Raw genomic sequence first — 27,951 nt, 5'->3', positions numbered from 1 at the left:
CTGGGTCGGCCGGGGGGGATGGCTGCAGGAGGTTGGGGGGGTCCAATCGGAGACCCGATTGGGCAAGTTGGCTGCCACAGTGCACATCATAGCGACCAGTCATTCTGGTCATTCCGTCACTCCGGTCGCTTGGCTTTTTTATATATATAGATAGCCAGTGTTTGCTGAGCACTGACTGTATGCCAGGAACTGGAATACACCTCTGAGTGCTGGCAGGGCCCGCATTTCATGCAGATTAACACTGTCAGCCATGTCATCGGTTGGTGAGCTCCGGAGCATAGCACCTGTATCACTCTGGACTGTCAGCATTTACACTTCTGCTCACATGGGTCTCAGGAGATGAATGGCACAGGTGGCATTGCCCTGGAAACTGAAGTAATGTGCCCATCGGAAGCCCCCGTGTGGACAGCTGTCTGTGGCTGAGTGCCCCTGCTCAGCGGGGTCCTTGTGAAGGACGCACTCACGGGAAGGATGATGCTCTGTGGAATGTGTGACATGTCTCATCACACAGGAGACCCTAACAGCTGATGGCTGAATGGACGGAAAAGACACACCCCTGGCCAAGGTCACAGTGTGCCTGCCAAATGGGCTGGTCTCTGTTAGGCTCGGCCTGTGTCAGGGCTCAGTCAGTTTATTCTCCCCTCATTCCCGCAGCCCCTTTGAGGTGGATGTGGGCCACCCATTTTACAGATGGAAGAGTGGGCCCTAAAACTTGTTTCCAGCTCCCAGGCCTATAAGCAGAGCTTCAACCAGGCCTGGCAGCCCTCAGGGTGTGTTCCTCCCCTTTTCCTGCCGTGCTGGCGGGCCATCGTGGGTGAGGAAGCTGGGCCAGCGGGAGGAGATGCAGCTCTGAGTCCAAGGGCACCGGGTTCCTTTGATGCACAGTGAGGTAGTGACACTCAGGACGGGTCCAGGCTACACACTGCTCGAATCACCACTGCTCCGCAGGGCAGGGAGGCTGTGGCGGGAGCTGCAGCAGCTAGCATCGCCTCCCAGCTCGTGCACACCCTTCCAGGACAGCAGCTTTTAGGGGAAAATTCAAAACTACCTGTGGACTAATGTAAAAAAAAAAAAATAACCCGAAAGAAGAATGAATCTGGTGGGGTTCTATGTCTTTGGCATGTTTTAATTGTTTCATAAGTTATTTTTTAATACATAATGACATATCCACTTTTAAGTATAAATCATTGTTTTCTCTCCCAGATGGTATGTGGATATATTTTTCTCTGAATCAATATAAGGATTGAGAATATAAACAAGTTAAATACAAGTAGGAATAATCTTTGTATAGTTTCTCTTTTCCAAAGAATTCTCTTCTGAGTCTCTCTTAATGGAATGTGCTAATGTATTCAAAATAGAATTTGATTTCCCAGAAAAAAAAGTCTATGGCACGTGTCCATCTTAGAGACACAGAGAGACACTCCCTTGGGTTTCCTTCAGGGGATGGGTGAGATGGAAGTGAGATCAAGGGCACAGACGCTCTATCCACTGAGCCAAACAGGTCAGGGCAAGGGCACAGCATCTTTTGTGAATACTTTTAACTTGTCAGAGAGGCATTAAATGGTGGCTCTGTGTGCACTGGGTGTGGTGGGTTTGTAAATGTGGGGACTTCTCCGGTGGGTGTGGCCAGCTCACCGCCCTGCAGAGCCTGATGTTGCAGATGTGTGGCCCACCCACTGGGCAGGGTCAGCAAACAGGCCGCCATTCATAACACCAGACCAGCAGAGCAGAGGCACAAGCACTGATGGTCATCTAGCCCGTGTCTGAGGAAGTGGCTTTGTTTTACTCTCAGGCATCAAAATACTTAAAAAGTAACACAGTCGGTATGTTCCTTATATTTTAGTTTTTAAAAAGCACTCAGCAAGCAGCTGAAAAAAGTCAAGGGTTCTTTTGGTAGCATTCACACCCTGGGGTCAGACCCTTGTGGCCTGGACCTGCCCAGCTCTGCTGCCTGCTAGCTGGGCACCCGCCCTCCGTGCCTGCTGCCCTCCTAGGAAGTGTGCCCTCCTGGCCGGGACGTGAGCTTAGCCTGCTGTGTAGCAACACTCAGGCCAGGTGGTTACGACCCAGCGAAGCAGGGCTGTTGGGGGAGATTGCTAGGCAGACAGGTGCTGCTGTCCCTGACAGGTGTGGCCTCTTTCTTCCAGGACACCAAGTGGGAATTGCATGCCCCAGAGCCTTGCTCAGCAAAGGGAGCTCTGCATTCTGTGAGGGCCTCTTCCTGCCCAGGTGGGGAGCAGAGCCCATCAGATGTGGGTGCTTCTGCCTCAGGGCTGCGTGGCTCTGTCCTTCTGAGGGGCCTGAGGAAGACTAAGAAAGTGTCAGAGAGTTGGCCTGCTGGCCTGGGAGTACCTTCCCATTAGTTCTGTCCTGTCCCCACAGGTAGAGATGCCCGGGGGCCTCTCTCAGGACAGGCTGTCCACACAGTGGAGGGCGGTCCTCTCCTGTGAGCGCCGCTCTCCCTGCGCGCTGCTTCTCTGTCCCACCCCGCACCTTCCGTCAGTGAAGATAGTGACCACAGTCACACTGTGTCTTCAGGGCTGAAGCAGGCTTGCCAGGCAATGGCCACATAGGGGAACTGTAGGAGACTGTTGAATCCCTGCTGGTAACATCTCTGTCCCTGGAGTTGTTGGGGAGAGAGGAAGCCCTGTCCCTTCATTGCACCACCTGCCTCCCCAGCCCCTCACCCCTCCGGCTGAGTCAGATGCAGAAAAGAGGCATTCGGATGCCCCTTTCCCATCTGGGGTTGTATAGTACCCCAGTCCACTGTTTCCCACCCCCAGGCATTAAAGGGCTCCTGGGCTCCTGGTGGAAATGTTTCTGAGATACTTTACATGGGGTTCCCATTGCACCAAGATTTAATAATCAAAGAAAGAGGTCAAAGTTCAAGGGTAGATACCAGGTTTAGAGCTGTCACTTGGAAATAGACAGGAATGATGGCCGTTTCAAAGCAGATTTGTGTGTTTTCTTTAAACTCGGTAGATGGATATTACTGTTCCCATTCCAGAGATTAACGATCTGAAATCTGGGCATCTCAAGTGCCTTCCCAGGAATGTGCAGCTGGTGAGGGCCAAGACCTCCCCGGGCCTCGGGGCTCCCCCAGGCATTCCAGACGCTGCTCCCTGTGTGTGCCTCAGATGCTGGCCCACTGCTGTTATGTCGGGTGACTCACTCTGGCGGAGTTATGCTGGCCCTTGATAAACCTCTTGAGGCTTGGAGACATGAGTGAGTGAGTGAGTGACTGAGTCACCCCACCTCGGACAAGACCATGGGCACAGTGAAACCAGCCCCTGTCCGGCCGTGTGGCACAGGCCCTCCTCCTCGCCGGGGTGAAACATGCACCGCTTAGTAGTCAGCAGACTCCCTGGCAAGTGGGGTGCTGAGTGCAAGTCAGCTTGTGTTGCTCACTGGTCCTTCAGAGGAGGGTCTCCTTAAAAGAGACATGGTGCCTGGTTTTCTACCCTGGGAAGCAGGCTTTGGGTCACTGGCCTTTCCTCAGATGGGGAGTAATTGTACCTTCCTCCAGGATGTGGGTGCCACCACACAACCTCCCTCAGCAGCACGTGGGTGCCTGCTGACTCTCCACCATCCTGCACAGGGCACCGCAGGAGGAACCCCAGGGGCTGCGTGTCAGGTGGCTAATGAGCTGCACGCGGCGGCACCGGTGCCTCTGTCCTGACGCTGCATAGGAAGAGCCAGTGCACGAGCGGGGAGCAGGGCTCAACTGGGGGAGCCTGGGTTTGTGCTGATTTGATTTGGAAAGTGAGACTTAATATGGAGCTAGTCTTGGTGCACACTGGGCTTGAGAGCCAGAGTTGTTGAAAAATCATGTGACCATCTCTGCAGCTGCACCTGTCCCAGGCGTTGTCCTGTGCTACCTGAGGTGACGATCCAAATGGGACAGTCAAAACAAGCAGCTCCCTTATGGGTGGCCAGGTGGTGTCTGCAGAACTCTGCTTTTAAGGAGCCGTGTTCTGGAACGTGCCTGAGGAAAAGGAAGGCCGAGGACGGAAGTGTTGCATTTGCTGCAACCCTTATAAGCCCATTGACCCTCCTGCCAAGCATGTGGATGTGACTGTTTTTCTGGTCTCTTCCTAGAATGAAGCCACATTTATCCCCTTCTGATTCTTTCCTCATCTTAACAATGAAACACAAGTCGATTCTTCTGAGTTATTTTCTGTTGAGTTCAACACCTCTGTCCCTGCCTCCTTCCTCCCTTCCCCCATATTTTTTGAAATATTCTCTGTTCAGTAGAGAAAAGGGCTGATTTCAAATTCCTAGACCAAGTATAACAGCTCAGTCCTAAGAATCTGAAAAGCCATGTGAAAGTGTTTTAATTATTATGTATTGCTGGAGGAGTTCGCAGAAATATAGTGGGCCCTTGGGACCCTTTTAGGAAACTTGGGTTCCTAAAAGTTAACTGTGTGCTGGGTCCATCATTCCCAACCATGTCCTGTCTCAGCACATGTAGAAGCAGCACACCAGGGACCTGGGTGAGGCGCTGTGGGCAGATGTGGCCAGTGGGTGGGACATAGGTGAGGCGCTGTGGGCAGCTGGGTGGGACATAGGTGAGGCGCTGTGGGCAGATGTGGCCAGTGGGTGGGACATAGGTGAGGCGCTGTGGGCAGCTGGGTGGGACATAGGTGAGGCGCTGTGGGCAGATGTGGCCAGTGGGTGGGGCATAGGTGAGGCGCTATGGGCAGATGTGGCCAGTGGGTGGGACATAGGTGAGGCGCTGTGGGCAGATGTGTGCTGCTTCTACATGTGCTGGCCAGTGGGTGGGGCATAGGTGAGGTGCTGTGGGCAGATGTGGCCAGTGGGTGGGACATAGGTGAGGTGCTATGGGCAGGTGGCCAGTGTGGGTGGGACATAGGTGAGGCACTATGGGCAGGTGGCCAGTGGGTGGGACATAGGTGAGGCGCTATGGGCAGGTGGCCAGTGGGTGGGACATAGGTGAGGCGCTATGGGCAGGTGGCCAGCCGGGGGGCTCCAGCCTCTTTGAGGTCTGACGTGGGCCCTTGGGACCCTGCAGCTGATTGCTTTTAGCTCACTCTCCTGGGGTGGAATTCTGTGCTGCACAGCCTCATTAGCTAAGGGTCTGTTTGGCTCCCAGCTTGTGCCAGGTATAAGGTGGTAAAATAAGAGAAGGAAAAACTATTTCAACCAGTAGTGACAATAGCAGCACTTAAGTATCACTGGGCTTGTGCTGAGGGCAACACAGGCTTCATGGTGCAGGTGCCCAAAGAGAGTGTTCACACTGCGGCCGTGGATGAGATGTGGGATATGTCTGACTTTCTTTGGTGTGACTGTGTAGTCTTCAAGTGTGTGTACTTCAAGCACACTGCACGTGATAAAAACAAAACAGCCATTTTCACTTGGAGTGAAAAGCAGACCGTTTCTGACATGTTTATGTGCAGGGCACTGGGCATGCAAAGCCTCCCAGCAGCCGTGGAGCTAAGCCATCTCCCTCTGCTCCCTGTTCCAGGAGGGCGTCGAAGTGCGAGTGGCCAGGATCTTCAACACCTTTGGGCCACGCATGCACATGAACGACGGGCGGGTGGTCAGCAACTTCATCCTGCAGGCGCTCCAGGGGGAGCCGCTCACGGTAGGTGCCTGCTCAAGTGATGAGTGCGCGCTGGGTCAGGGGTCAGGGGTCAGGGTCCTGACACTGCTGCTTGGGGTTTCTGTACGTCCCGGCACCCCTAGTGGCTGGGAGGGAAGGCGCATGCATAGGATCCGGGAGAGGGATGACCAGTGTGACCTGGGTCACCTTGCTTTCTAAGCCTGCCGAGAACATGGAGCATGGGCCGCGGGCGTGGTCCACACTGCCCAGGCCTCGGGGCCTGTCTGCTGTGCCGGCCTGCCTGCAAAGACCTTCCCAGATGCTTGCTTGTCCCACTGGCTATAGCCAGGGTTGTGTCTGTGCTCAGGGGCCGCTCAGGTGGCCGAGAAATGGACATTTGTCTGGTTGGTTTGGGCACTTTTCTCTGACAGGGTCTCTCCACCCGGGAAGCTTCGAGCCTGGGGCCACCTGGTGGGTTGGGGTCAGTGGTCCGAGTGTGTGGCAAGGAGGAGGCCCTGCTGCTCAATGCCCTCAGACACCCCCTCAGCCTGCTGGGCCAGGGGTTTGCTGGTTAAGTTAGGGTGGTTTTCTCCGGTTTTGCCAAATCCTCAGTTCCCTCCTCTCTCCTCTTCCTGCTTCTCTTTCCTCCTGCCTTTCCCAATCCTCTCCCTGCTTTCCCACCTCCATTTCTTTACTCTTCACTCTGAAGCTCTGTGAGAGCTCAGTGCTTGGTGGGACTCCGAAAGTTCTGCAGGGCCGTTTGCTTGTCAGCTAAGTGTGTTCCTGGGGGAATATGGCTGTATGGACATACGAATCCATCTGTCCATTCGTCCGTCTTCCTTTCTCTGCTGTCTACTAATAGAGTCAGTTACTGTGTCTGTTCTTTGATCTTTACCTGTTAATTCATTTAGTGCTCACAACAGATCCCTGGGGTGCAGGCGACTTACTGTGCCTGGTTTCCAGATGGGGAAATAGCAGCACAGAGATTAGATAAGGTGCCCAAGCCTACGTGGCCAAATGTTGGCAGCTGTGTTTGAACCCAGAGTCTCCGCTCTTGATCACCGTTCTTAGGTGTGTTTGCTGTACCGCCACCAATTTAGAACCAAAAGCTTTGCCAAATTAGAACCAAAAAAATGATGTGGCTTTTCCAGGTGAGTTTTGTTTAACACATTGTAGGAAGAGGTGCTCCGGTTTTGCCAAATCCTCAGTTCCCTCCTCTCTCCTCTTCCTGCTTCTCTTTCCTCCTGCCTTTCCCAATCCTCTCCCTGCTTTCCCACCTCCATTTCTTTACTCTTCACTCTGAAGCTCTGTGAGAGCTCAGTGCTTGGTGGGACTCCGAAAGTTCTGCAGGGCCGTTTGCTTGTCAGCTAAGTGTGTTCCTGGGGGAATATGGCTGTATGGACATACGAATCCATCTGTCCATTCGTCCGTCTTCCTTTCTCTGCTGTCTACTAATAGAGTCAGTTACTGTGTCTGTTCTTTGATCTTTACCTGTTAATTCATTTAGTGCTCACAACAGATCCCTGGGGTGCAGGCGACTTACTGTGCCTGGTTTCCAGATGGGGAAATAGCAGCACAGAGATTAGATAAGGTGCCCAAGCCTACGTGGCCAAATGTTGGCAGCTGTGTTTGAACCCAGAGTCTCCGCTCTTGATCACCGTTCTTAGGTGTGTTTGCTGTACCGCCACCAATTTAGAACCAAAAGCTTTGCCAAATTAGAACCAAAAAATGATGTGGCTTTTCCAGGTGAGTTTTGTTTAACACATTGTAGGGAAGAGGTGAACTCAGACCCCAGCTCGAGGTGTGGACACCCCAGCGCGCCGCCTCCCCTCCACGCTCAGTACGCACCAGCTCTGTCTGCGTTGGTGTCTGAGGACAGGCACACTGGTCACGCACACTCAGTCTTCTCTCCCTCACACCATGTGGGACCCACCGCACACCCTAGTGGCCTTGCCCTAAGTGGATCCAGGCGCCTTCTCACCTCTTCTCCCACTGCCCTGGTCCATGCCTCCTCCGGCTCCCATTTTATTGCTGTGGCCCTTAAACACTCTCGACCCAGCAGCCAGAGGGAGCCTCAGATGAGAAGTCGGGAGCTCCAGCCTGTGTGCCCGCGGGAGCTGGACGCGGCTGCCGCCAGGACTGCAGGTGGTCTCTTGACACCTCCTGGCAGGCGCAGGGTCCCCAGGGCCTTTCAGAACGTGCCTGTTTCCTGTCACAATATTAACTTCGAAGATCACTGGCCAGTGGCTCAGTTGCTTGGAGCATCGTCCTGTGCACCAAAGGGTTGCAGGTTCAATTCTCCGTCAGGGCACATACCTGGGTCGTGGGTTAGATCCCCGGTAGGAACACATGTGGAAGACAGCCGGTCGATATTTCTCTCTCTTTCCCTCCTTCCCTCTTTCCCTCCCTTCTTCTGTCTTTAAAAATCATTAAAATCATATCCTCAGGTGAAGATTACAAAAAAAAAATCACTATTACAGATAACTGGAACATATAATGATAAAGAAAAAGTTTGTAACAGACACAGTGAGCCGATGCTGTTGGGAATGGCACTGATAGATGTTCAGGGTGCCACATACCTACAGTGTGTAAAGGTGCAGGGCAGTGGAGCGCAATCCGAGCAGGCAGCCTTCTGCAGTACCTGTGGGGCACGGTGAAACACGCATGCCTGTCTGCAGTACCTGCGGGGCACGGTGAAACACGCTGCCTGTCTGCAGTACCTGCGGGACACGGTGAAACACGCATGCCTGTCTGCAGTACCTGCGGGACACGGTGAAACACGCTGCCTGTCTGCAGTACCTGCGGGGCACGGTGAAACACGCTGCCTGTCTGCTTATTGCCAAGTTGTGTGAGTCACACACGGGAGCTGCTTATTGAGCTTTAAGCTTATCTTGAAGAGACTTTAGTTCGCAGTTCAGTTAAAACATGGAAACATGCAAATGCCGTCAGAGCAGGGTTGATTCTGCTGTGCCGCCTGGCTGTGTTTGTTTAGGTTGCAGGTGAGGAGAGAGCTTCACTGAGGTGGTTTTCCCAGGACAGCCCACGTGGGGCAGACATAGGGTTTGAACCTGGGTCTCTGTCATTTTAAAACCCTTGCTTTTTCCAAAGGAAATTATGGGGAAGCATACTTCTAAGACCAGTCCAAAGTTAGCATTTTATTTACTCCTCATATGGATACCTTGGTCTGTAAGTGACTCCTAACTTGGGCCCTTCGTCCATGCACAGATGAGAAGCGCTTAGGCACTGGAGGCCCGGCGTGGGGTGGTGCCGTGCTCCCTGTGCTCTCCCGCGGGTGCTCCCCCTGGCCTGTGCGCAGCGGCCTGACTCCGTCTGGGAACCCCTGAGTGACCAGGCTGCTGTGACCTGCACACAGTGCTTAGTTCCCAGGCCTTGTTGTTTTGCCCACATTCACTGAGCTCTTCGCTGTGCTGGGCTGTAGTGGGGCAAAGGTGGGTTGGCCCCGATTGCTGGCCCAGGGAGCTCAGCCGGGGAAATTGGTATGAATCGATTAGCGGAGGAGTGTCCCAGAAAGAGCAGAGCAGGGACTTCTCTCCTGAGAATGAGCCAGAGGCGGTGTCCCAAGAAAGTGGCATCCGAGCTGGTCCCTGATGTGAGGAGCACTGTGCCAGGTGCAAAGCAGGTGCGAGGCAGAGACATGGCAGCATCCAGTGGACAGGAACGGAGCGTGAGACCCCCTCCCCCCCACCTCCTCTGGCTCTACCCAGAGTCGCCTGGGTGATTCTCAGCCTTGGCCACAATTGGGATGACCTAGGAACTAGTTGTAAACACACCTACGCTGGGTCCTGGCAGAGGCTCTGTGTCCTGGCCTGACCGAGCCCAGCTTCCGGACGGGCAGCCCAGTGGAGGACTAGGTGGGCGGCCTGAGTGCTGTGTGCATGCAGGTTTCTCGCCTGCTGGCTCCTGTCCCAGAACCTGACATACTCCCTGGCACGTCACAGGCCTGATGACAGGGGACGCCTTCCGAGGATGTCTTTTGAGGAAGAACTTCATGCGTGTGAATACACACATGCATACATATTTCTGCCCCCTTCTCACTGTTGGGCAGTGTTGAAGCACCCACACGAGGCCTAACTGTCTGTTTCCTCCTAGGTGTACGGATCTGGGTCACAGACCAGGGCCTTCCAGTACGTCAGGTAAGACAGCGGGGCCAGCTGGGAGCTGGTGCAGGCCTGATGGGCGGTGTCTGTTATAAGTAGCCTTCCTCGCGGCTCCAGCGGCAGCTCCACTCCATGAAAGTTCTTCCACACCCATGGGAAGCGGAAAGTGTGCCTGCCTGCTCCCGACTTAGGACTCCTCTGTGCTAGCCCCTTGCTGCCACCTAGCGTCTCGTAGGTAAACTTGCTTAACCGGAGGCCAGTTGAGTTTAGTTCAGGCCAACTTAAGATTTGGCTTTGATCATCCAGCAAACCCACAGACCCGAGAATCTGACCCACTTTAAACATGGCATTCTGGGTGGATGAGATTGTCCTCACTGAGGCAGGGGTGAGGCAGTGTCTTGCTGCCGCCGTGTTGTTGCCTGAAATACATTTAAGCACTTGGTCCACAGCCTCACACGGTGATTTTCCTTGTCCTCTTGGTGTGGGGATTTTGTTGGTCAGTTCCGTCGGCGACTGATTTAAAATGCAGTTTTGGTTCTGAGAGAAGAGTCACCATGTGAACAATTCCATAGACTCAGGCCCTCTCCCGGGTGGCAGTTCCTGGGAATCCCCTGTCAATCCGTGGTATCCTAAATTGTAAGATTCAAGGTATTTTCACTTCCCATGCAAACCCTGGAATGCCTCTCAGCCAGCAAGTGTGATTCCTGGTGCCTTGAGGCCGTCCCAGTTTGCTGTAGCGGTGACTAGGTGGCAGTGGGGTGCAGTCTGGGCAGCCCCCCGCCCTGCCCTCAGCCAGCGTGGTCACATAGACTTGTCTGATTATGTGAGGGTCCAGGGTAGAGTCATATTTCTGTACCGTGACCATATTAACACATTGCAGACAGATCACGAGAATCTCGCTTCATAATACACAGTGCTTTACAAAGTATCATACTTTAAAAAGATATTAGCTTGTAAGAACATGTAATAAATAACTTCAAAATGCAATGGGTATTTAATTTTAAAGCGTGCCTATAACATTTATGTAAAACGTTTTTTGTACTCGTTCAATAGAAACTTACCTGGCCACTGGGTAAAGCTAGCAATAAAACCACTGGTCTGCAATGTGTTCATTGGACTTCTGTGTATTGAGTACCATCCTTTCGTAACAGTATGTTCACCCCTCCTGCGGGATCTAGCAGGCTCCAGTTACACTGACTTTCCTGAAGCCTCCTCGTCAGTGTTCCCCGCGCTTCTCCAGCTGTGGCACCTTGTGAATGTTAGTGAGAAATGCAGGGTACAAGGGAGGTCCTTCAGAACCCAAACTTCTTACTACTCTCATTATTCCAAGGCATGAGATACAAAATCACTGAAAATAGCTTCAGGTACTTGCTAGGGATTAAAGTGATTTAAGAATTTAGTGATGCAAGTGTCGCATACCATCCAGCTTGGGACATGCTGCCTGGCCTGCTCTGATGGGCACGGCTCACACACGCGGTCGTCCTCAGACACCAGCGAACAATCTGAGGACAGGTCTTGGAAGTTTCCCTGGAAATGTGACTGACAACCCTTTCCCGAAGCGCTTTCATCATAATACTGCGTCGTCACTTACGCTCCCTCCGCTGGACATCTCTGCATCTCGTGTCAGTAGAGGCCGAGATGATGAGGCCTCGTGACTTGACACACCGGCAGAGGGCTTTCCTGACTTCCACTCTCGGTTATTCAGGACTCAGCTGAGAGAGTTCACTTACCAGAGTTCTGCGATTTTGAAAAAGCTGTTTCTGACTTAGAATCTTTTTGCTGCACAGTTAGAAGTGCACAGTGTCTGAGTCTGCAGTTACTGTACTAACCCAGCCGTCTCTGGGCGTCACGGCCACAGCACTCCGGGTCCAGAGGTCGGGCACAGGCACTGACACCCTGCAGAAGGGGTTGACGCCCGCACGGTCAGGGCACATCCTCATCCGCACAGCCAAGGCTTGCTCTGGAGTTTTTTAGAGTTGCTTTGTCAAAATGACACTTTTAAAGAGCTGAGCTTCAGGTTAAATGAGAGTGATCCATGCAATTTTGAATTTAAAAATTGACAGTTATTAACATAAAAGATGCATGACCTGCCCTGCACTCCCCCAGTGAGCTGGATTGCAGAACAGTCATCTTCCAGCTTAATAAGGTCCTCCCTCCCCAGTTGCAGTATTAAAAACAGTTGGGGACTGCTGAATGGCAGCTTGAACGTCATTTTATGAACTTGTGGGATGTACGCCACAAGAGAGTGTGCTGTGAGGCACTAACCAGGGGTGGGCAAACTTTTTGACTCGAGGGCCACAATGGGTTCTTAAACTGGACCGGAGGGCCGGAACAAAAGCATGGGTGGAGTGTTTGTGTGAACTAATATAAATTCAAAGTAAACATCATTACATAAAAGGGTACGGTCTTTTTTTTTTTTAGTTTTATTCATTTCAAACGGGCCGGATCCGGCCCGCGGGCCGTAGTTTGCCCACGGCTGCACTGCCATGGTGACGAGGTGACTTTTTGTCAGTTTCTAGAAAAGATTCTCCCAAGTCAGCTGTAGCTGGCATCAGTGCTGGAAGCTGGGAGAACAGAACGGACTTCAGGCATCTTCATACAAAATACCCATTTGCCTTAAACAAAAACCCAGAAAATTGTTTACTAAATACCCCACCAAAAAATGTTTTCAATGAAAGGAAAGCAAAAGCAGGTTTTCTTTTGGAAGTTGGCCACAGTAACCTCTCCTTTCTGGTGACGATGGAGGAGGGAGAGTTTCAAACAGACCACATTTGGATCACCAGAACTTCAGAGTCGTCTGAGGCAGCGGTCGCCAACCTTTCGGACCTCACGGACCACCAGTGGTCTAACGCGTAGCAGCGTTGAAGAAACATTGGTGTAGAGCAGCGAGGTGTCATTTTTACAAAGTAACTTTTTGTTTTTAGCAGAGCCACACTTTAAAACTTCTGAAAATAAGAAACAAACATTGGTAAGCGAAAATCTGCTTACTTATTTCCCCTTCATGGCCAGTGGATGACGAGTTATTTGAAACATCCAGATACCTCTGTTTCACAGAGGTGTGTGGAGTGGGGTGGGGTGGGGTGAGCTGAACATTCAGGGAGTCCGGAGCAGCTCCGTTATTTCCACGCTCGGTGTCTGCTTTCCCTGTGCTTTGCCAGGTGGGAACTCCACACGGAGGGCTTTCATTCCAGTGGGTCTCACTGTTTTTAATCATCTACTTTCCCATGGGCCAGCTCCCTGGGTGCACAGGTCCCATGCACTTTCAGCAGAAACTTGTATCAACCCCGTTGTTTCTGGGCATGTGCCTATTTTATTTATTTTTATTTCGTAATTGTGAAAGGGTTTCAGAAATTGATAGAAGTAAAGCACTCAGCCCCCATCACTCAGCTTCCTCCTGTTCAGCCGTCTGCACCTTCCCAGGAGAGCAGCCCCTGGAGAGCAGCCCGGGTGTCCTGTCGTTTCCCCCCGGGCGCTCTGGCGCTCTCCACGCCCCAGAGTGCAGGATTTCAGTGTGACATCCACCTTTCCATTGGGTTTTGGTGTCCTTCCGGGAGGTGGCTGTGTCCTGATGCTCCGCGCCTGCGTGCTCAGCACTAGGCACCTGAGCAGCCTCCCTTCTCTCCTAGCGACCTGGTGAACGGCCTGGTGGTCCTCATGAACAGCAACGTCAGCAGCCCCGTCAACCTGGTGAGTGCACCCCCCTCCCCATCTCAGAGCCGCCAGGCTCCTCTGTGAGCCATGAGAAGCACCAGGCTTGGCTTGATGAGCTGTGACACTCAGGGCAGGCGTGTTCACTGCTTGCTGGGTCCTAGAGATGAAAACCCACAAAGTAAGACAGTAAGAGATGACAAAGAAGTACATGTCTGCAAGGCATGGAAGCGTAGTGTAATGAGACTGAGCCAGCTGTGCACCTGAACTGGGTGGAGCGTTTTGGGACTGGCAGATGGACATGTCCTGGTGCGTCCTCTCGCAGCATTTAACATGCAGGCGCCGAGAGGCCTGACCAGATCAGGTGTGAGAGCTGGAGGGGTGGCGGGAGGTGGCGAAGGTTCCAGGGGCCTGTGTTTCAGCCGCACAGACCACCTGTGTGCTTCTCCTTTGTCACTTCCTGAGTCCAGCACCTCTGTGTTGGGGGGTTGAAAGGTCATTGTCCGGGCCCTGAACACATTCAGTGCCAGTGGGCTTGCTTCTCAAAAGGAATGTGTTCTGTCTGTGGTTAGTTCTGGCCGACAGGAAGTTTTTCCTTATATTTAGGACTAAAATCTCATTCCCTGGATGCCCATTTGCTAGCCTGCCTCCTCTGCGTGCTGCCTCGCGGTGTGGTAGCCTTCTAAGGTTGAAGGGCAAGGTCACACCCCCAACTCCTCTCCAGCTCTTCCAAGCAACATTCCTATCAGCTGGCTCCTTTGACCCTTCAGTCGCTGTCTGCTGAACGGGTTTTCCATCTCGTTCCCACGCAAGGTGTCCCGTGTAGACTGTCCCGCACTCAGGGTGTCCTGCTTCTGCTGATGGCCCTGACAGGAGGGCCCTGAGTTCTCCGTGGAGCACTGACGCTGCACGTGTGTGGGTGGTGGTCCCGGCCTCGGCCGATGCAGTTACACTTATAACCAGACCCCTTTCTTCCGTAGGGGAACCCAGAAGAACACACCATCCTAGAATTTGCCCAGTTAATTAAAGACCTTGTGGGTAAGTAGGGCACACACGTTCCTGGGTGAAAGCGCCTGCACTTTCCTGTCAGTCAAGACACCTGGTCTGGAAATGTGTGCTTGATAGAAGCTAATTGAGGTGGATAAAATGCAGACCTTTATCAGGAGCACTTAATTGTTTTCTGCTTCTTTAAGAAATGGGAAGATGGAGACCACGGGGTGGGGAAGGAGGTGGGTTTTGTTCCCCCTTTGTAATTGCAGGTGTACGTGAGCGGGAAGTATAGTGCCCAGTGGAGACCTGGAGATGGTAGCTCCCTCTGCACAGATGACAGGTGTTTGATTTCAGACACTGGAGAGGTGCGGACCCAAAATCCAAGTGGGCCACAGTGTAACCACCTGTTTCTGTGGGTAGCTGTGTGACACACCCCAGACCACACGGGCTGAAGCAGCAACCGTATCATTTGCCCAAGATTCTGCGAAGAGGCTGGCCCCCGAGCAGGTTTCTTGTGCAGGCCTGGCTGGGGCTCCCTGGTGTGGCTTTGTTCCGGCGGCCAGCAGGGTCTGGGTCCAGCAAGGATGCTGAACAAGCCAGGCTCTCTGTCCTGCTCGCGGCCTCTCCAGCGGGGTTGCTAGACATCTTAGTGTTGCTCAGGTCTCGCTCCTGCAGGCACGTAAGTGCCCAGGTCTTTGTTAGGCATCAGCCTGGAGCTGGCCCAGGGTCATTCCCCCAGCACTCTGCGGTTAAGTGAGTTAAAGACCCCCCTAACTCTGGGCGAAGGCCTAGTCCAGGGCATGACCGGTGCTCAGTGGGGGCAGCAGGGTCATAGTTCCCTGCACACGCATGTGACCACATACCACATTTGCCTTTTGGAGTCGTGCTTGGTGGGCACACCTGCCATGCTAGCTGATGGTGGGTGGTCTGCCTGGGAGCAGGCCCTCAAGTTTCACTCAGGCCTGTAGCGGCAGAGTAGCCTGCCCATCGCCAAGCTCTTGTGGGGACAGAAGCACAGTCCCGCAGGCGGCTGAAGGACTCCATGAGATGCGTCACCCAGCCTGTACTAGTCATTTGATGTGTAGTGAAACGCCACATCCCTGGAGGTTGGTGATGCTCTCCTACCTTTTCTTTTTTAAAACAACTCAGGTAGTGGAAGTGAAATTCAGTTTCTCTCCGAAGCTCAAGATGACCCGCAGAAAAGAAAACCAGACATCAAAAAAGCGAAGCTGATGCTCGGGTGGGAGCCTGTGGTAAGTGGGGACCCGTGTGTCTCTCGTAGATCCATGGGAGATACGAGGGGAAAATGAAATGAGTAATCAAGGATGTGATTTAAAATTCAGGCTTAAATACTGTCTTTATAGGGAAAGAAGAGGGGGGATGTAGGCCTTTTAGGGGAGAGTAAATGACCTAAGAAAGTTGAATGAGCCCTTAGAAGAATAGATGGGAGATTACTGATAGTTTGTGACAACATTTATCGGCTGACAGCTTTAGTGTCCTCTCCTATAATGTATCCATCCTTCCTAGTTGATGAAACTCTTTGGGAAGGATTTTTGACAACTGAGTTCTTTTGTGGAGGGTTTATCTTAGGCGGATAAGGGAAGCTCAGAGGAAGCCTCTCCCTGCATTTCTGTTTTTCAAGTGCCTACAGCTCAGACCCAGCAGCGTGCCAGAGTGGCAGATCTGGGGGGGCATGTCCTGAACTCCTACAGACATGTTTTGGGGCGGCATGTTCTGCTACCCTTCAGCGGTCTAGGGAACTCTGAGTAGAAGGCAAAATGTTGAACCTTAAAGAGGTGTGAGAATATCCGCCCTGTCCGTATTGTATCCTGTGATCTACAGTCTTAGTGATCAGCTGAAGGCACAGAAATCTGCAGAATGAAATGAAACTATGATTACGCCCAGACTTAACGAAGTCTACTGTGTAACAGGACCAGCTGTACAAAACAAGGAACAGCGAGCACAGGCCTTCATGTTCAGAAGGAATTTGTCGTTGGTCCCTTTCTAAGTAGAGCCTGTTTTAAGCAAAAGGCCTTGAATAAAGTCAGATGCACATTCACTACATAGTAACTGTGGCTCATAACTTATGTGAAGTGTGTATACAGGGGTACTTTTATTTGTCTGGAGTGAAGTATAATATAGCATTCTTAGAACATAAGTCACCTACTGCTAGTTTCTCTTTCTACTAGTAGTTTAATTCATAAGAAAATTGTTGAAAGATCTTGTCCAAAGAAGCTTTAGTCAAATCCAACTTAATATTCCCTATGTGTCTGTTTCTAACAGTTTGATGAGATTGGCATACAGCAAACGGTCATATTTAAACTATACGATTATAAGTTTTGACATGAAACCATTGCCACCAAGTTAACAGGCATATCCTACTCCCCAGTTTCTGGCCCCTGGGCAGTGCTCCCTCCCACTTCTCCTTTGTTCTTTTAATGGGCAGCTGATTTGATTTCCATTTCCTGTTTGCTGAAGGGCTGCTCTAGGTTAAGATTGCTTTTTATAAGGTCCCTCTCAGAGTCAGCCCCTTAGGTCAGGGGGGTGAAAATGCAGAGGGTCAGTGTCGGTGAGGATGAGGTATGTGATCGGATACAAGTGCTTCCAGAGCATCTTCCCTCCATGGTAGGGGGGGGCGAGTGTGCGTTGTTCTAAAAGCGACCTTTGTGACTGATTCCAACTGGAGGAGCTGCCGAACGCAGGAAGTCGTCCAGATCTCTGGGGGTTTAGAGTTCATTCTTTTTATGTCAGCCTGGAGTATATAATCTGTCAGGTTTCCCAGGACATCTAAAGGGCCCTTTGCAAAGATGGCGTCTCCCTTGTGACCCACACCTGTGCTGTGACCTCAAGTCGTCACTTCCTTCCTGTGAAGCCTGAGACTGTCTTGTTCAGTCGCCACCTCATCTCTCATTCTCGCTTTCCCTTTAAACAGGTCCCACTGGAAGAAGGTTTAAACAAAGCAATTCACTACTTCCGGAAAGAACTCGAGTACCAGGCAAATAACCAGTACATCCCCAAACCAAAGCCCGCCAGAATAAAGAAAGGACGGACGCGCCATAACTGAGCACCTCACTCTCGGGACGGAGACGCCCTGTTTCACACTGATGAGATGTACTTTTTCTTTTTTCTTAAAGAGACTTACACAGGTGTCATGAAGAACAAACTGGAATTTTATTCTGAAGCTTGCTTTAAAGAAATGGATGTGCCTAAAAACTCCCCTCAAAAACCTGCAAATTTTGCCTTGCACTTTTTAAAATCTGTCTTTTTATGTAAAATAGCATCTCTGCGTATTTTCAAGTTTTTTATCTTGCTGTGAGAGCAAACGTCATGACTGTCGTTGACAGTTTTATTTACTGGTTTCTTTGTGAAGCTGAAAAGGAACATTTAATGGGGTGAAAAATGCCGATTTTATTTATAAAAGTGGGACCTATACGTGAGACGTGATACTATACATAAAGCAAAGAACGAGCGAGCAGTGCTGTCGGGGTGGCCCTGGCATTTCTTCTTTGGTGGATGAAGAATTCTGTCTGAGAGCTTTATGTTTCTTTCAGTTCAGAATTTTTCCAAGGTCCAGATTTGAGTTGCAAACTTGACTTTGAACTATTTCTGTCGGATATTTGAAATCACTACTGTGTTGTGCTGCGTATTTGGGATGAGGTAGGGTGGGGGACAAAGTTAAGGTATTGGTTAACAGTGGTTAAATATGCTATTTTAATAAAATATTGAAACTCACTTTTAAAGGTTGGCTGGCTTTCTGCTTTCATTGTTGGATTGCTCAGAAAAATGTTGGAAAATTTAATTTTAAAAACTCTGTAAACATTTATGTTGGTATATATATATAATTTGATGAGTGGATATTGGAAACTTTTGTATGCCCCTTGGGTTGAGTTTGAATATATTAACTGCTGCATGGAGGTATCTTTAGCTCTTACCAGGGGTAGAATCACTGTGTGTCCTTTTCTGGCAACAAGACCAGATGGAGAAAAAGAAGTGCCTGTGAACTGGACTCATTGAGTGAACACTTGGAGAGCTTTTCCTTTCCTTAAGAATTCTTTCAGGATTTAGTTTTTATTTTTGTATTCCTTTTAAAACAAAAGAAAGAACAGCACCGTAAGTTAAAGCAACACCGTCAGTAGGCTCTGCGCGGGATGGAACCAGCACCAAGGAGGTGAAAGCACCAGGCATTTGGCCAGAATGCCCTTTTCCATACCTCACCAGGAGTGTGCCTGTCCTTCAAAGTCACCGGGGAATAATTTTTTAGTTGGAGATGTTTTTCAATCAGAATCTGGTGCCAGGCCAAGGAAGTTTTGGTTTTATTTGTCATGCTCAATTTCCCGCAAGATTCTAGAACAAAAGTCAGTGCTAGATTGGATGTGGTATGAGGGGGGAAAAGAGAATTCAAGGATGATTTCTTATTTTTGTCATTCTTTTGGCCAGAACTAAGCGGTGCTCTGTTTATTGAACAGAGATGAATAGAAATTAGAAGCTAGTTTGGAAGCTACTAATGGTGACCCGTACATTGAAGACTGAGTGTAGACGGACGGAGGTGTGTGGGGCTAAACTGTGTGGTGCTGTTTGGGAGAGCTACAGGGTCCAGAGTTCTCCTACCTTGTTACTTGCTAATTCTAGGACACACCCTTGAATTTCATTCTTAAGACATCCCGCCCCCCCATGATTTTTAAAAAATTCAGGGAACAAGGAAGAAGTGGGTGAGGAGTGGTTATGTGTAATAAGTCACACTCAGGGAAGGGGTAATACATCCAGGGAAATAATGAAAACTTCGAATTAAGCATATGAACATCCCAGGGAGACAGGAAAGTGGTATTGAGGGAGCCTAGATTTCAACTGCACTCTTGTGGATACTGAGTCTAGCCCACAGACCCCACGTAGACTCCTATACCATTGCTACTGCATGAGTCCTGGTAGAGTCTTAGTTATGTGTGAGCTTGACTTAGTTCTTAACCTAGAAGTTATGTTGGTCTCATAAGAGTTAAATTTGGTCTCATAAGAGAGCCAGGGAAATCTGGGTGGCCCTCAGTGATTTCCTGGGGTCAAGGAGCTGTGAGTTTCAGGGTTTCAATTTGCATATTAAAGTGATCTGTGTGCTTTGCCTAGACTTTCTCGGTAGTTGATTGCTACCTTTGGTAGAGAATTGAAAAATAGCGTTACCCTGAGACTGCTACTACAGCTTCTCGGGGGTGGGATGCACATTGCTTCAAAGACCCCAATAGGGCTTTGTTCCAATTATTGAGATTTACCCATCTGTTTTATCTCCTTTAAAAACTTCCCTGTATTCTGTTTGTAGCTTAGCCACATTGGGGAATAAGTGTCATTTATATCTACGGCTGTGCTGTGGGAAGGAAAAGAGCAGTGATTTGCTTTATCAAAAAATCTAATTTTTTTCACCCTTTAGGGGGCTATCTCATTTCCCTTTCCCCAGGGGAGGGGAAAGGCTATAATATAACCCCAGCAGGTTAGATTGATTAACTCGTAGGCTCTGATATAAATCCAGCAGGTTAGATTGATGAACTAGTTTCTCCTAGGGCCGTGGTCGGCAAACTGTGGCTCGCGAGCCACATGCGGCTCTTTGGCCCCTTGAGTGTGGCTCTTCCTAAGCCTTAGGAGTACCCTAATTAAGTTAATAACAATGTACCTACCTGTGTAGTTTAAGTTTAAAAAATTTGGCTCTCAAAAGAAATTTCAATCGTTGTACTGTTGATATTTGGCTCTGTTGACTAATGAATTTGCCGACCACTGTCCTAGGGCAGCCTTGCTATAAAGAACAAAGTGCTCTGATGCAGTTCAAAGTAGCTCCTTTTTCCTTCCTGATGCCAGAAGCAACGAGATTTTTCTCCGCTCTTCACTATGAGAACCCAGTTGAACTCCTGGAGGTGAAGCTCAAAATTTTGAGGTCCCCCTTTGACTGGCTCCCCCTGGATTTTTAAACTCGGACTTGGCCACACTAAGCCTCCCACAATTCGTCAGTTATACTTCAGATTTTTGGACCCTAGCACTCGATCACATGGAGGTTGCTAATCCAGTGAGTTGTAATTCTCTGTATTTGCCTGTCAGTCCTCCCAATTTGAGGGAAAGAAGTTTGCCTTTTGACTTCACTTCTCAGTGTATCTAAGAAGAGTTACTGATTTTTTTCCTTTGTTCTGCTTTTTAGCAAATATGACCGAGTGATGAGTTCCCAAGATCCTTACCTGTTGGTTAATGGGTTTGTTCAAGAACCTTAATGTTTTTTAAAACTCTTACTGTTTAGTATATTTTGAATTTGGTGTTTCTGTAATTTTTATACATTTTATTTTAAGTAAAACGAATGTGATGGTACAAAGACCCAGCATGCAAATGTCAAATAACTGACTCCCATCTACCAATCATGGGAGGTCAGTTTTTAAAGAAACTAAAATAAAAATGCAAGGAAGATACTTCTGTTTTCAAGAAAATGAAGTGGACATAGTTTTGCTATTTTTTCCTATCAAGTACAATGTAAAGTTCTGGACACCTATAATAATAAAAGGGTAGTATGCTAATTAGACCGGACGTCATTCCAGATGTTCTTCCTGATGGAGCCGGAGCCGGAGGGAAGCCAGCCTGGGTCCCAGGTGCCAGAGGGAAGCTGGTGCCGACAGCCGGGGGAAGGAAGGCCTACTCTTAAACAAATTTTCGTGCAAAGGGCCTCTAGTTAAATATAAAACAAGCATAAGGAGACTCTGAAAGTAGGTTGAAAAAAGGAAGACCATCTGGGACCTTAGGACCCAAGGAAGGATCTAGTGGTGTTATGGACTGACTTGTGTTCTCCCAAAATTCACATGTTGGACTCCTAATCCTTAGAACCTCAGAATGTAGTCATATTTGGAGGTAGGACATTTAAAGAGGTTATTAAGTTACAAGAAGAAATAAAAGGCATCCAAATTGGAAAGGAAGAAGTAAAACTCATTATTCGCAGATGACATGATATTGTATATAGAGAACCCTGAAGATTCCACCAAAAAAAAAAAATTACTAGGACTGATAAATGGATTCAGTAAAGTAGCAGGATACAAAATAAATATCAAAAACCTATTGCATTGTTATGCACTGTCCAAAAAGGAAACTGGAAACAATCCAATTTACAATTGCATTAAAAATAAATAAATAAAACACACACACCTAGAAAAAAATTTTGACCAAAATGGTAAAATACCTGTACTTGGAAAATTGTAAGACACCAAAGAAAAATTGTAGAAGATACAACGAAATTGAAGCATATACTATGCTTATGGAAAGGAAGAATTAATATTGTTAAAATGTACACACTACCCAAAGCAATCTATAGATTCAATGCAATTCCTATCAAAATACCAGACATATTTCACAGAACTAGAACAAATAATCCAAAAATGTATATGGAACTACAAGAGATCCTGAATAGCCACAGTAATCTTGAGAAAGAAGAACAAAGTTGGAGGAATCATGTTACCTGATACCAAACTAATGCTATAAGGCCATAGTAATCAAAACAGCATGGTACTGACATAAAAACATACAGATCAATGGAACAGAAATAGAGAAAAGTTGGACAGATCCATGCAAAAACGACCACCTTCTTACACCATATGCAATAAACTTAAAATGGATTAAAGACTTAAATGTAAGACTGGAAACCATACAATTAGGAGAAAACATAGGCAATAAAATCTTTGACATTTCTCTTTAGTAGTATTGTTTTTGATACAGTTCCTTAGGCAAGGGGAACGAGAACAAAATAAATGGGACTGTATTGAACTACAAAGGTTTTGCACAGCAAAAGAAACCAACAAAGGGAAAGACAATTTTCTAAATGGGGGAAGATAATCGCTAATGACACATCTGATAAGGGGTTAATATCCAAGATTTATAAAGAACTCATACAACTCAACAACAATAAAACAATCATTTAAAAATGTACAGAGGACCTGAATAGACACATCTCCAAAGAAGATATACAGATGGCCAATAGACATTGAAGGATGCTCAACATCACTAATTATCAGAGAAATGCAAATTAAAACCACAATGAGATATCACCTCACACCTGTCAGAATGGCTATCATCAATAAAACAACAGAGCCACCAGCATGGCTCAGTGGTTAAGCCTCAACCTATGAGGTCATGTTTTGATTCCTGGTCAGGGCACATGCCCAAGTTGCGGGCTAGATCCCCAGTGTGGGGCATGCAGGAGGCAGCTGGTCAATGATCCTCTCTCATTATTGATGTTTCTAGCTCTCTCTCCTCCTCTCTGAAATCAATAAAAACATATTTTTAAAATAAAGATAAAACAACAAGTGTTGGCAAGGATGTGGAGAATAGGGAATCCTCTTGCACTGTTAATGAGAATGAAGACTGGTGCAGCCAAGGTGGAAAACAGTTATGGAAATATCTCAAAAAATTAAAAATGGAACTGCCGCCCTAGCTGGTTGGCTCAGTGGATAGAGTGTCAGCCTGCGGACTGAAGGGTCTCAGGTTTGATTCCGGTCAAGGGCACATGCCTGGGTTGCGGGCTTATCCCCAGTAGGAGACATGCAGGAGGCAGCCAATCAATGATTCTCTCTCATTTATGTTTCTATCTCTCCCTCTCTGAAATCAATAAAGATAATATATTTTTTAATGGAACTGCCTTATGACAGTGATTCCATTTCTGTAAATATATCAGAAGAAATTCAAAACCCTAACTCAAAAGAAAATATGCACCCCTATGTTCATTGAGACATTTATAATAGCCAAGATAAGGGAGCACCTCAAGTGTCCATCAGTAGGTGAATGGATAAAAAAAAGCAGTGGTACATATATACAATGGAATATTACTCAGCCGAATAAAAAGTACGGAATCCTACCATGGGTATTATACTAAGTGAAGTACGTCAGTCAGAGAAAGACTAATACCATATGACTTCACTTATATGTAGAATCTAAAGAACGAAATAAGCAAACAAACCAGGAACAGTCATAAACACAGAACGGACTGATGGTTGACAGAGGGGAGAGGTGTGGGAGGCTGGGTGAAAAAAGAGAAGGGATTGAGAAGTACAGATTTGTAGTTACAAAGTCATGGGATGAAAAGTACAGTATAGGAAATATAGTCAATAATATTGTAGTAACTATGTATGGTGCCAGTTAGGTACTACGAATATCGGGGAATCCATTGTAAAGTATATGATTATCTAACTACCATGCTGTACACCTGAAACTAATACAAAATAATATTGAATGTAAGTTGTAATTGAAAAAAATTGGAATGGGAAAAAAAGAGGTTATTAAAGTTTAAAATGAGGTATTTTGAGTAGGTCCTAGTACAATCTGACTTATAAGGAGGAAATTTAGACAACATTCATGTGGATGTGAAGAGCAAAAACCATGTAAGGATACAGCTACTGGTAAAAGGTAGCCATCTGCAAGCCACAGAGAGACGCCTCACCTATCGACACCTAGACCTTGGTCTTTTAGCCTCTGGAACTATGAGACAATATTTTCAGTTATTTAGGCAAGATAGTCTGTAGTATTTTGTTATGGCAGCTCTAGCAAACTCATACAAGTGGTGAGTTTCCTGGGTTTTCTTTTTGCTTCAGATATCCCAGACTTGGAGCTGGAGAAGCCAGCACCCAGAAATTCTAATGTGCACCAAAATAAAAAACACTGTGGATGAATTTAACAAGAGTGGAGAGGACAAAAGAAAGAATCCATGAACTTGAAGATAAAGCAATAGAAATTACCCAGCTTAATCAACAGAGAGAACATAGACTGAAAAAGAAAATGAAAACTTTAGCGATAGGTGGAACTATAGCAAAAAATGAAAAAAATTAAAAACATCTGTCATGTCATTGGAGTCCCGAGTGAGGAGAGAGATGGTGGAGCTGAAAAAATATAAGAAAAAGGGGCTGACAATTTTCTAAATTTGACAAAACAACATAAACCAGATTCAAAAAGCTAAGTGAACACCAAGTAGGTAAACCCAAAGAAAACCACACCAAGGCACAGCATAGTCACACTGAACACTAAAGCAAAGGGCAAAAAGTCTCTAAAGCAGCAAGAGGGAAATGAAACATTTCCTTCAGGAGCAAAGCAATGAGAATGGCAACAGGCTTCTCATCAGAAACCATGGAGGCCAGAACTCAGTGGCACATTTTTCAAAGACTGAAAGGAATTCTATATGCAGTGAAAGTACCCTTCTGAAATGAAGAGAAAATCAAGTCATTCTCCTATGAAGGAAAATTAGGAGAAGTTTTCACCAGAAGACCTATCCGAAAAGAGTGAGTAAAGTAAAACTCTCTAGACAAAAAGAATCTGTAAGAGATATAAACTTGGAAGGTCAGGAAGGAAGAAGGAACATGGAAAGAGCAAAAATATGAGTAAATGTAATTGGTTTTTCTTAAGTTTTCTAAATTATATTTGATGGTTGAGGCAAACATTAAAACACTCATTATTTTCAATGTAAAGGAAATATAATAAGGCAACTGTATTATAAATGATGGAGGGTGAAAGGAGGTAAGGTTTCCACACATTTTACCCCAAATGGTAAAAGTTGTCACAAGTAAATCTGACAAGTGTGTGTGTGTGTGTGTGTGTGTGTGTGTGTGTGTGTATAGTATCTAGAGCAACCACTAGAAAAGCTATACAAAGAGACATACCCAAATGCACAAATAGAATTTTAAAAAATGTTTAAATCCCAGGAAAAACATAAAATTAAAAAATTAAAAAGACAAGCAGAAAACAAAAAGTAAAATGGCAGATTTAAACATTAACATAATAATTACATTAAATGTAAATGGTCTAATGATACCAGTTAAGAGATGGATTGGCAGAGTAGGTTTGTTTTTTTTTAATGGCCTACCTATATGCTGTCTACAAGGCTTTGAAAATATCAATAAAATTCAGACTTCCAGCAAGAATGATAAATAAAAACAGAAGACATAACCAATACTAGGAGTGAAACAAGTGATTCACTTACATCAAAAGGATCATAAGGAAACACTAGGTATAACTTTGTACATACATTTGACAGCTTACATGAAATAGATCAATTCCTAGAAAAGTGTAAACTACCACAACTTACCCAATATGAAATCCATAATCTGAAATAGCCTTATAAGAAACAATTTATCATCTAAAATTTTGACTGAAAAAAAAAATCTTCATACCCATTAGGATTCCCTGGAGAATTCTACCAGGCACATGAATTCTATACACTCTCTGCCAGAAACTAGAAGAAGAAGGAACACTTCCTAATTTATTTTATGAAGCCAGTATTAGCCTGACATCAAAACCAGACAAAGACATTTAAAAAAAAAGAATTAAAAAATTAAAAAAATAAATAAAGAATTACAGACCAATATCCCACATGATGTAGATGTAAATATCTATATATATAAAAGGAAAAAGCTAAGTGACCATCCGACCAGTAGCTATGATGCACAATGACCACCAGGGGCAGACGCTCCAATCAGTAGCTATAATGCACACTGACCACCAGGGGTCAGATGCTAAATGCAGGAGCTGCTGAGCTGTGGTGACTTGGCAGCAGCAGTTCTCAGGTGATGCACCACAGAACCAGAGAGGAGGGAGCCCAATTCTCGGGAGCATCACCCGAGAACTGCCTTCTCACAATCCAGGACCCCTCGGGGAATGTCAGAGAGCCAGTTTCGGCCTGATCCCCTCAGGCCAGACCAAGCGACCCCACCTGCTGGAGGGACCCTGCTCACTCTGCAGATGGCCTTTGAGCTGTGGCACCGCCCCAGGTGCAGCTGGCGGCAGGTGCAGCTGCTGAGGAGGGACCATGGGAAGTTGGCTCCAGGGCGTGTCTGGCCCATCTTGCCCAGTCCTGCCCTGCCGGCCAACATCTAATTAACTTCCTTTCAATGTGCATGAATCTGTGCACTGGGGCACTAGTTTTAAATAAAAATGTCAGCAAATTGAATTTAATAATAGATAAAAGGAACTATAGTTGAACCTTGAACAACACAGGGGTTAGGGGCACTGACTACCCCCACCCCCCAATGCAGTTAAAAATTCACCTATAACTTTTGACTCTCCCAAAACTTAAATACTGTTGTCCAGAAGCCTTACTGACAACATATTTTGTATGTTGTATGTACTATACACTGTATTCTTAGAATAAAGTAAGCTAGAGAAAAGAAAATGTTAAGAAAATCAAAAGGAAGAAAAAATACATTTACGATACTGTACATATTTATTGAAAAAAATCCAAATACAAGTGAACCTGCGCAGTTGCACCCTGTGGTGTTTAAGGGTCATCTGAATATGCCATGAGCAAGTGGGGTTTATTCCAGGGATGCAAGGCTGGTTCAGCATTTTAAATCTTGATCAGTATAATTCACCATAAAGAAAAACATCTCATGATCTGGGGGGTAAAGTAGGAAATATAGTCAAAAATAGTGTAATAACTATGTATGGTACCAGTTGGTTACTGGAAATATCAGGGGAACATGATTGTCTAACCACGATGCTGTACACCTAAAACTAATATAAAATATTGACTATAAACTGTAATTAAAAATGTTTTAATTTTTTTAAAAAAAGGAACACAAAAAACATCTCATGATCATATCAAGTGATGCTGAAAAATCAAATCCTGTTAAATATTTCAGCTATATCATGATCTGACCTCTGCTATCTTTCTGACAAACCTTGAATTTGAAAGATTATTCTTAAGTAGTGGAGAAATTTAATGGGCATTGTAAAAGTTTAAATGGGGATAAATGGTAATTACTAAAAATGGAATTTCATTAAGCATCAATGAAGTAAAAACGTGTTATTGAAGATAGTAAAAAAGATATGGGTAAAGGCCTTGATACCTGGTTTTCCTACTTTATAAGGTGATGGTGAGGTTGCAGTGATGTAATAGAGATGTGAGGAGAAAATGAAGATAATGATTTTTTTATTACTTCCCAGAACAGAATCTTGTCTGAGTCAGCTGGCCAACTGGTAAGGTCATGGACAGACTATTAATCAAATTCTTTACTCCCAGCTTCACCAATCAAAGGCAGGAGGTAAGAGCCACCTGTTGTCAGCACAGTGAGGACCTGCTTAGCAGTCCTATCAGCTTTCTGGCTTTTTCAATAATGGATTCTTCCCATGTTCCTCTCACACTTCTGGTTTATTTTCATGCAGTTTGTTTTGCAGCAGAAAGAGAGAATGAACTGGAAATCAGAAGAGAATAGGATGAGAGAGCTCAATTACAACAACGAAACCAGCTCTGGATTACAGCACATGCACCCCGGTGCACATCACCTGTAACAGGCTTTCCCACCTTGTCACAGCCGCTCCACCGCCTCTCACTCAGCTGCTTCTGAGTTCCTTTTAAACCTGGTGGTGGCAGCCGCGGCCACCGTGGGGTCCTCTGCCCTCTCCCCAGGCTGTCCTACACCAGGTGTGTTAGTTATTCACAAGAATGTACTCCCAATGAAAAGACAGTTCTTTCAAAATCCCAGTTCTCCGCTGTACTTCCCTGGTTTTTCCTGATTGCTGCAGCCAGACGGGAGAAGCAGGAGGTCACTAAACTACTAGAAAAGTATCGGCTTTGCTGTAAGCAAGGCTTCCTGGAACCTTAATTTACTGGTCTGCCCCTGAATGGGCAATCGCGCTGGTCTCTAA

The 27,951-nt window shown here is 47.1% G+C and overlaps 1 protein-coding gene and 1 long non-coding RNA gene across 10 annotated transcripts in view; both read left to right on the top strand.

Annotated features, from left to right (window-relative positions):
* UXS1 (UDP-glucuronate decarboxylase 1) overlaps positions 1–18,051 on the top strand; it is a 94,980-nt gene extending 76,929 nt beyond the window's left edge. For all 9 annotated transcript variants that reach the window (XM_005864881.2, XM_014538525.1, XM_014538524.1 and 6 more), the window contains 6 exons: positions 5,486–5,605; positions 9,674–9,717; positions 13,308–13,368; positions 14,310–14,367; positions 15,469–15,572; positions 17,252–18,051. In XM_005864881.2, coding sequence (XP_005864943.1) covers positions 5,486–5,605; positions 9,674–9,717; positions 13,308–13,368; positions 14,310–14,367; positions 15,469–15,572; positions 17,252–17,383 — 519 coding nt within the window. In that variant the 3' untranslated portion in view covers positions 17,384–18,051. The remainder of the gene's footprint in view (positions 1–5,485; positions 5,606–9,673; positions 9,718–13,307; positions 13,369–14,309; positions 14,368–15,468; positions 15,573–17,251) is intronic.
* On the top strand, positions 4,009–4,735 carry LOC106725859. The gene is made up of 3 exons (XR_001361858.1): positions 4,009–4,493; positions 4,536–4,610; positions 4,644–4,735. It is a non-coding gene; the product is annotated as an uncharacterized LOC106725859 (long non-coding RNA).
* Positions 18,052–27,951: the final 9,900 nt, after the last annotated feature.

The sequence above is a fragment of the Myotis brandtii genome, unplaced genomic scaffold (genome assembly GCF_000412655.1).
Source record: "Myotis brandtii unplaced genomic scaffold, ASM41265v1 scaffold1920, whole genome shotgun sequence".
Classification (NCBI taxonomy): Eukaryota; Metazoa; Chordata; class Mammalia; order Chiroptera; family Vespertilionidae; genus Myotis; species Myotis brandtii.
Note: the sequence above shows the minus strand (reverse complement) of the source record. Positions and strands in the feature narration are given on the sequence as shown.